The sequence below is a fragment of the Orycteropus afer genome, unplaced genomic scaffold (assembly GCF_000298275.1).
Source record: "Orycteropus afer afer isolate SDZICR_OR568_19922 unplaced genomic scaffold, OryAfe1.0 scaffold00133, whole genome shotgun sequence".
NCBI lineage: Eukaryota > Metazoa > Chordata > Mammalia > Tubulidentata > Orycteropodidae > Orycteropus > Orycteropus afer.
The window spans coordinates 6,621,376-6,631,158 of NW_006921720.1; the positions used below are offsets into that span (position 1 = coordinate 6,621,376).

The window sequence follows — 9,783 nt, forward strand, 5'->3', positions numbered from 1 at the left end:
TTGTAAATTTTGGTCAATGACATGAGACAAAGTATATGTGAACTGCTGTATGAAAAGTGAATTTACTCTGTAAATCTTCACCCAAATCAAAATAAAATTTAAAAAAAATAATAAAAAAATAAAGATGTTTGCAGAATCATTACAAAGGAAGAAATCTACCAAAATCTATATGGGAAAGTAAGCTCAGGCAATCTCTCAAATGAATTATTAAATTGGAAGCTTTTCCTACAGCAGTCATTAAGCAGTCAGGAAGAAACAGTATAAAGATTCTAGGACCAAGAACTAAGCAATCTGGGAAATTGTCTCAACTCCATGAACCTCGTGAAATGTCTTAATTTATCTGAGGCTTTATTGTCTTATCTACAATATAATGAATGCTCTTCCTTGCACATTGCTGGTAGGAATGTAAAATGGTACAGCCACTGTGGAAAACAGTTTGGTGGTTCCTCAAAAAATTAAACTAAAATTACCATATGATGCAGCAATTTTACTCCTAGATATATACTCAAAGGAATTGAAAACAGACCCTGAGACTATGGCCCTTAGACACCCTTCAAGCCTGGAACTGAACTCACCCTCATGGCTCAACTTTCAACCAAAAGATCGGCCTGTAAGGTGAACAGTAATACCAGGCAAGTACGCACTCATTAGGACAATCAACCATACAAGATCAAAAGGACAGCATTTGCCCGGGGATAAGGCTAAGAAGGCAGGAAGGAATAGGAAAGAAAGATGAGGGAAAATAAGTGGTAAACACAGGGAGAGAGTGGAAAGAGTGCTATTACTTTATGGGGATTGCAACAAATTGTCACAAAACAAAATTTGTATGAATTACTGAGTGGAAAATTAATTTGCTCTGTACACTTTGACCCAAATCATAATTAAAGAAAACCCTATGGAGTGCATTACTACTCTGACACACATAGGGTTGCCATGAGTTGGAATCAACTCGAAAATAAAAGAAAATGGGGACTCAAACAGATCCTTGTACACTAGTGTTCACAGCAGCATTACTCACAACAGCCAAAAGATGGAGAATGTTCAAATGTTCATCAACAGGTGAACGGGTGAACAAAATGTGGTATATATGCACAATGGGGTATTATTCAGCCATAAAAATAAAGTTCTGATACATGCTACTAAATGAATGAACCTTGAAAATATTATGCTAAGTGAAATAAGGCACACACAAAAGAGCAAAGGTTACACAATTCCACTTATATGAAATATCTAGAATAGGCAAGTTAATAGAGACAGAAAATAGATTAAAGGCTAGGGGAGGAGACAATGAGGAGTTATTCTCAATAGGTAAGAGTTTCTGTTTGTTGTTGTTATGTGCCATCGAGTCGGACCCCACTCATAGCGACCCCTCCTTGGGTTTCCGAGGCATATAACTACGGAAGTAGATTGCCTCATCTTCCTTCTGAGGAGTGGCTGATGGGTTTGAACTGCCAGCCTCCTGGTTAGCAGTCAAGTGCCTTAGGCACTATGCTACCAGAGCTCCTGAGTTTCTTTTTAGGGTGGTGAAAAAGTTTTGGAAGCAGTGGTGATGGTTGCATAACACGGAAATGTAATTAATATCACTGAATTGTATACTTAGAAGTTACTAAAATGGCAAAATTTATATTACATATGTTTCAACACAATAAAATTTTTAAAAACAACAGATAAGTTCAATAAATGCTAGTTGATTCTTAAAAAAATTAAAAGGCGTCTTAATCTCGTCCTTGATTGTCAGGGTCAAGTGGAAAATAATTTTGCTTTGCATGTCAGTTATAATGATAAGAAGTAGAGAAAGTTTATGTTTTACTATAGAGAGCTATAAACATATTCTTAGACCTTCGCCTTAAATCCTTAGGTGTTTTCCAATTATATTCCTTGGAGAGCACATTTTCCCCTACTTTGTTTTATTTCTGCTTTTCATTACCATTATTTATCTTCATTTTTAGTATTAGAAGTAAACATAGTTCAACTACAGAGAATTTCACTAATTAAACCATTAACATACACTGACAGTCGTTAATTGACCAGTTAGTTTACTAGTTGGATTGTGAATTTTCAGTCATTTTTTGCCTCTAACTTAACATTAATTCAATACATGGAGTTGTTCCTGGAATGCATGTTTGTGCTCAGGTAGTTCCTCTAACTAGTATCTTGAACATCAATATTTATTGAACCAGTCAGTTGCTACTTTCTTTGTTTCAGATACTGTTATATCTTTCCTTAACCAATTCATGAAGTACTTTATGTTACATGTTTTTGTACTTGGGGGTTTTGATGTGAGTCATTTTGAAAAGTGAGTCCAGTAATGTAATGAAATATGGTTAACAGCCAGCTAAAAAGGCCAATTAGTCTTCTTCATCTTTTAGGCATTTATCAAGGCCAAATATGATAAGGAAAAGATTCTTAACATGTCTTAACTTAATAATCTTCTTATCCATTGTCATTCTATCTTCTGCTGTCTTTTGTTTTTCTTTTTTATGTTCCCATGTTTGCCATATGCAGTGCGTTTGGCGTAGTTATGCAGCTGATGAGAAATCTGTTTCCATTGCGACCTGGAAGCCACACTTGAAGGCCTTGCACACCTGCAGCCCTACCAAGTAGGTATCACTATGACAGCTGGTGCAACAGTCGAGTCTCTTCTAGTTTGTAAAACAAGCCACATGCAAAAAAAGAACAATAATAGTGCATATTGATTTGGGCTTGTCTTATTCTCTGTTGCTTTTTGAGAGATAACCTGTTCAGTAGCTACTCAGGCACAAAACTAAATGAATTCAGTATCATTCCTCACCATCCACAGACTAGGCTTAAAGACTAAAGCAATCTAAACTTTTACGTAGAAATATTTTTGCTGTTTCATGACTATTTTCTAATACCTCATCTCTTAAAACCCAACAGAATTCTAAAGGTAAGGACCAATGATCTTGAGAAACAATGATTATGTGTCATTCACCCATCACCCAATCCCAAGAGCTGAATGTTTTTAGAGCAGTATATCTTTGCACATTTAAGTCTCTCAAAGATCCCAGTCCATTGGTCTTTGAGCTTTCCCTTGCATATCAAATTTGTATCAGTAACAAAAGGAGGAAAGAATCAGAGTCTTAATACGAAGAGGAAAGAATCAGAGCCTTAATACGTTTACAGTTTACAACAAGTTAATAGAACAAATCAGATTAAAATCTGAAAGTAGCATTCAAAACTTTAAAATAATAAAGTTACTTTCATTTACATTTCATTGACCAAAGCAAATCACATGGCTATTCCTGAACTCAAAGGGGATGAGGACATGCAGTTCTACCATGTGCCTGGAAGGAGAGAGAACCAGAAAAATTACCAACAGTGCTGATAATTATCACAATAATCTTTCATTTAAAAAAAAAAATTCCTTGGTCCTGGGATTCTGGACTGTAGTTCAAGTAGCAGACCACATACATGTTATGTCATAATCATCATCTAATTAGAGAAGCCCTTAGTTGAAACAACCAAAGCAAGTCAAGGGAAAGACTTTCTGTGAGTCATCTAGCTTACCTAGAATAGGCAGCTCCTCAGGTTCTTCCAAAGTTAACAAGATGTTTATCTGACTTAGTATTTTAACACACTTGCTGTTTCCCTTCATAACCCAACACAACTCAAATCCTAGTGCTTCACAGGATTTGGGGAACGTAACTATGGTGATTTGGTCAGGAAAACTTCCTCTTTCTTACTGATCTGGAAGGGAGATTAGCTGAGGAAATCTTCATGACTTTTTCCGTGGAACTGGAGTCTTGAAGGAGATTTTTGGTGCAGCAGAGCCCACACGGGGTAAAAAGCAGCAGATCTAGTTTGCAGATCAAACTAATATCAGTAGCAAAAGAAGAGAAGAATCAGGGTCTTAAGAGAATTACAGTTCACAGTGAAACAGTAGGGCTAATCAAATTAAATTTTGAAATTAACATTCAGATTTTTACATTTACTTATATTTATTATGAATAAATGTATATATTATTTTATTATATTTATTATAAATATAATTATTTTTTATTGCATTGCTTCCCTGCTCTCCCCTGGTCCTCAGTTTTCCCATCCACAAAGTGAGGGACAAGGACTCAGCAGGGTAATTATAAACCCTAATAGGTCATGTCTCCTAGAGGTTGTGTCTAAATCTTTATCAATAACTGGGACAGAGATATGCATAGACACCCTACCCCCCAGGTTTTAGAGCTGGATGGGACCTTTGTCAGAAGAGAAACACAGGTGCTGGTTGAATGAATGTTTGGATGAGAATCACTTTTACATGTAGATCTTAACATTTAGTTGAATTCTCTTTGTTGATTATTGTTGTTACTGTTAGGTACGATCGAGTCAGTCCTGACTCATAGAGACCCTGTGTACAACAGAACAAAACACTGTCCAATCCTTCTCCATCCTCACAATCAAATCCTACATTTGATTGTGGCAGCCTCTGTGTCAATCCATCTCATTGAGGTCTTCCTCTTTTTCACTGATCCTCTACTTTACCAAGCATGATGTCCTTCTCTAGGGACTGGTCCCTCCTGATAACATGTCCAAAGTGAGATAAAGTCTCACTATTCTCAGTTCTAAGGAGCATTCTAGTTGTACTTCTTCCAAGCCAGTTCATTTTTCTGGCAGTTCATTTGATATTCTTCACTGAAACCATAATTCAAATGCATGAATTCTTCTTCAGTTTTCCTTATTCATTGTCGAACTTTTGTATGCATATGAGGTGATTGAAAAGACTGTGTTTTGGGCCAGGCACACCGTCATCCACAAAGTGACATCTTTGCTTTTTAATACTTTAAAGACGTCTTTTGCATCAGATTTGCCCAATACAATATGTTGTTTGATTTCTTGACTGCTACTTCCATGGGCATTGATTGTGAATCCGTTTATCATGATGTTGCTTATTCATCCATTTGTATAGATTTTTGTTTTCTCCATGTTGAGGTAATATCCATACTGAAGGCTTAGTGCTTCACTCCTCTTCACTTTCAGCAATTAAAGTTGTGTCATCTGTATATTGCAGGTTGTTAATGAGTCTTCCTCCAATCCTGAAATCACACTCTTCTTCATATTGTCCAGCCTCTTAGATTATTTGCTCAGCTTACAGATAGGGAAAAATAGAATCTTGACACACACTTTTCCTGATTTTAAACCACCCAGTGTCACCTTGTTCTGTTCAAATGACTGCCTCGTGGTCTATGTACAGCTTCAACATGAGCATAATTAAGTGTTCTGGAATTCTCATTCTTCACATTATTATCCAAAATGTATTATGATATAAATATTAAACCTTTTTAAAGTTGTGATATTTTTTACTAAAAGATTATAAATCTTGTGCCATCTATGCCTTGGGTGTATCAATCAAAAATGGGAACTATATAGAAATTTTTCTCCTTGTCTTCATAAAAGTTGCTAGATAAATAGAAAAGGAAAAGGTTAGTAGGGAAACCAAGAGGGGATTCTCAAATGACAGAACAGACTGATCTATTATCATATGTGATTATGTGGCTTCCCACTGAATGCAGTTTTGGGACTAAACATCATTCAGAAGCCTGGAAAAACTACTTAGTGAGTAAGTCAAGGGAAGTCTCCCTGTCTGTAAACTATCATTTTACTCCCCTAATTTCCCTCTTTCCTCTGATATTTTTGCAGTCTTAAGTGGGGTAGGAGAGTGGAAGGACTTATGCAAACACCTGCGTACATTCTGTCTCACCATGACTATCATACATCACTCTCTTTCCTTGTACCTTTCATTACCTCTGAATTTCTGCTCCATTTCCTGCATAACAGTTATTTGTCCACAATGACACAGCAGTCATTGGCAAAGATCATGGGAGCCTGGATGTCCTAACATCTCTCCTTCCAGCATATGTCATTGTTTCAAGTTGCACTGGTTCTTAATTTTTGTTGTTGTTGCTATTGTTTGTTAAACCATTGGGAATTTGATGGAAATTTTGAACTTTTTCCCAAGAAAAATATTCAATGCACAAAACATCAAAACTTTGCACACAATTTTAATGTATTCATAGACTCCCTGAAGTCAAGTTCAGAAACTTTGCTTTAGAAAGCAAACCTGCTTTAATCAAGTCTGTAGGTTTGGGAGGAGAATAATTTACAGTGGCTTAGAGGGATATTTTTACATTTATAACTAGCTGGCTTACTGAGTGCAGAGTAATGCCATAGGAAACAGACCAAAACTTCTTTTCATTTACATAGTAGCATTTCCCTTTACATTTGAGATCGAATAACTTCTGGAGAGAAAGATTATTCATTCATCCATGTATTCATTCAACAAGAACTCATTGAGTACCTAATATGTGCCAGGTTCTGGGAATGTAGCAATAGGAGAAGTCAACAGGGTAAAATCTGAGCCCTCATAGAGAATATATTCAAGGAGTACTGGGAATGGACAATTTTACAAAATAATCGTATGTAAAATGCTAAATGCTAAGGAGAGAAGGAAGGAATTTAGGGAGTATCAGAGGATGCAATTTTAAATAGGTTGCCAGGGAATAGATCATCGTCACCATCATGGTTGTTATCATCATCAAAAGGCACCAACCTAGCACTCTTGCTGCCCACAGTATTAGAGATATAATGGGATATTTTGACTCCACAACCTCATCCTGGGGAGTAGGATGGGAAAGAGGTCTGAGAAACAACTGTTCCAGGGATGAGAGAGAAAAGAGCAGGGAAGGAGGGAAACATGCCATACCCCCTCACACCTGCTGGGGTAGGGCAGTTTCTGCTTTTCTCTTTTCTGGTCTGGTTTGTCTCTTACACATATACTTTGTAGGCTTAGCAGTTGCTATTTCAAAGTTTGATTTTAATAAAAGGAGGATTTATACAAGGAAAGTAGTTTTCTTTATTTTCTTAGCAAAGAGAGTGAAGACTTTGCGAAGGATGAAACACAGGTAAATGTGCTATTTTAGGGAATGAGGCAGATATTTTATGAAGCTATGGGGAAATTTCAAACTCCAAGAATACCACGTGATGCCTTAAGAAGTTAGAAATTATCTAATCCAATGCCTTCAATTTATTCATGAGAAAGTCAAGGCCCACAGAAAACAATGCCCAAGGATACACAGCTCATCTGCAAGATCTGGGACTCAGATGTGCCCACTATCCCATGTTGCCTAGAGCTGAGTCATTGTAAATGCTGAGAGTTTCAGTAGGCTGAAAGAGTTCTCATAGATTTTCTATGCACCAAATTTACTACAAGGTAATTCATACTTTATACAATATGAAAAAAAAAAGATCTGCCTCAACAAGTGAGTGAGGTACAAGGTCATAGTCACACAAGAATACAAATTAAGAAACCCAGGTATCCACCTAAATCACAGGAACAACAACTACAATGTAACCAGCATAGCTTTTACTAATTTTACTAATTTTACTAATGCCAGTTAGGTTAGATATACATTTTCTTAACCACAGAAAACTTTGGCTAATGAAGAATCTATGGTTTTTGGTTACATGTGGACTGTATTGATTTTAAAAAAGTCAATATTGCACTATTTCACATCTTTGCCACAAAGAATATGTTAGAAAGTTAAGTGCATTTTTTAATAAAGATATTGCTTTTGTGGCTTTTGCTTGAAACGGGTATGAATCTACCTGATATCCCAATCTCCAATTTGGCCTTTTTCAAATGCTATAAATGTATTCATCAGTTTACCATCATTTCTCTTCTGTCTGCACGCACCTGAAGGAAAGAACAAGGGGAGGCATCAAGCAGGTTTGTGATTTCTCTTCTGCTACATGTTTGTTTATAAATCTGGTGCCTAACAGATGTTTTAAATATGTCTCGTGTGAGTAAAATCAATCAACAAGTACAAGATGATTAAAAGTGACCTTTCGTAAGATTGTCTGCAAAGGTTGCTGTTTTATTGATTTTTTTTTTTTTTTTTTAACTTGGAAGCAGAAGTATCTTCCCTTAACTCACTTGTTCCTAAAAAATCTACATAGGATGGTGCATTATAGTGGGAAAAAAAAGTAGTAATTATTTTCTTTGGTTATTCCTTGCTCTCTTCCCAGAAGAAGTTTTATCCAAGTGTTCAAATTCAGTGATCTAGGGAATGAAAGAAAGCTATTTTTTTTTTCTGGATGTTATAATCCCTGGAAGCAATATAAGACATACTCCCTTCAATCAGGCCTTTTTCTAGGGTGAGAAATTATTTTACTGGTAAGAGGAACAACACACTGTACAGGAGATGAAAACAATCTCACTGTGACTTCTCCAGTTCACTGAGGTTTACCCAGGTGATCTGCTTCAAAGGAAGAGCCCTCCATCCTTTAGGATAAAGATAACCTTCCCAGAAACTTAACTCTTTAATGCCTTAGAAACCAAAACCAAATCCACTGCCCTTGAGTCAAGTCTGGCTCGTAGCAACATAGCTCATAGCTCATAGTAACACTATAGGACAGAGTAGGGTTTTCAAGGCTATAAATCTTTAGGAAGAACACTGCCTCATCTTTCTTCCACAGAGCAGCTGGTGGTTGGTACCTTTTGGTTGGCAGCTGAATGCTTTAACCACTGTACCACCAGAGCTCCTAATGCCTTAGATGACAAGTGCTTAATCAGACATATATAAGAGTTGGACCTAGAGAGAATAGGAGGTGAAAGAGAAAATATTGATTTGTGTTAAAAAAAAGTGCCAAGAAGGGATATGGGTATGGAAGCAAAGCCCTGAAGGATAGTTCCAGGAGCATCCGACCTCTGATAGTGTGAGGAATGGACCAGGCAGAACCAGCATCACAACCCCAGAAGCCCAGAAGAGGAGAAGGAATGCGTTTTGTTGTTGTTGTTTTCTTTTGTTTTTTGCCTATCACTGTTAATTGCTTCAGTAAAGAGGAAACAAAAGAATCCCCCTGCCCAGAATCAGCCTCTGAGTCGGGGATCAATGCAGGTCTAGGAATTGTTCTCTAAGTTTTGTACTGTTTCAGTAATGGCATTGGTAATAATATATTTCTTGATACAGTAATGAAAGTAGTTATGAAGGTTCACTTAGGATGGTGAGCCTTTGGATAATCCATTTCTGCTTAATGTTAATAACACTTTAAAAAATTCACAAACTAAAACAAAGCTGTATTAACTTATGATAGGACATAGTATAGATACAGTAGGACAGACATCAGGCACTCCTCCTAGGGAGGTAAGCCTGCACAAGGAGTGGTCTTAAAGACTCTTATTTAGTAGACATAGAGTTAAAGCAAAGGGCATTGGCTATTTCTGGGTGATATTTCCAGAAAGTTTTAATGTCCTGAAGAGTTGCTATTCTCCACTTCAGAGATATTTCTGCCCAAAAAGATGTCCTGGTCATTAGACTCAGGGCATTTTTTTTTTGCATAGACATGAAGACATAATGAATGGCAGGCTAGCAATTTTTGCATAGACATTGGCAGGCTAACCAATTCTGACCCTTCAGCCCCCCTTTATCTAGACTGTTTACAGATTCCACTGTCCTTCTTGACAACTTTACTTAAAAAAAAGAAAAAAGTTATTATAAAATAAATAGCCATTATTAACTATGTTTTAGGCTCTTTGATAATATTTAAAAATATATCCTTGACTCAGGAGCTATCTATTCACAGATTATCTCCCAGGCTGATTTGTCTCCAAATTCTAAGGCCAGAGGCCACAATTGGCATGAACTCCATCATTACCAGAGAACAGAGTCACCTTCTTTGGTTCCATCCTCCAAAAACAAGGTTATCCAATGAATGTCACAAAACAAAATGTGTACATATTGTTAAATGGGAAATGGGAAACCAATTTGCTCT

At 36.7% G+C, this 9,783-nt stretch overlaps 1 protein-coding gene across 1 annotated transcript in view; it reads left to right on the forward strand.

Moving 5' to 3' along the window:
• The window catches only part of KCNQ5 (potassium voltage-gated channel subfamily Q member 5), a 728,190-nt gene that overhangs the window by 638,147 nt on the left and 80,260 nt on the right, over nucleotides 1-9,783 (forward strand). Inside the window, exons 8-9 of the mRNA XM_007945199.2 lie at nucleotides 2,506-2,600; nucleotides 7,712-7,738. Coding sequence (XP_007943390.1) covers nucleotides 2,506-2,600; nucleotides 7,712-7,738 — 122 coding nt within the window. The remainder of the gene's footprint in view (nucleotides 1-2,505; nucleotides 2,601-7,711; nucleotides 7,739-9,783) is intronic.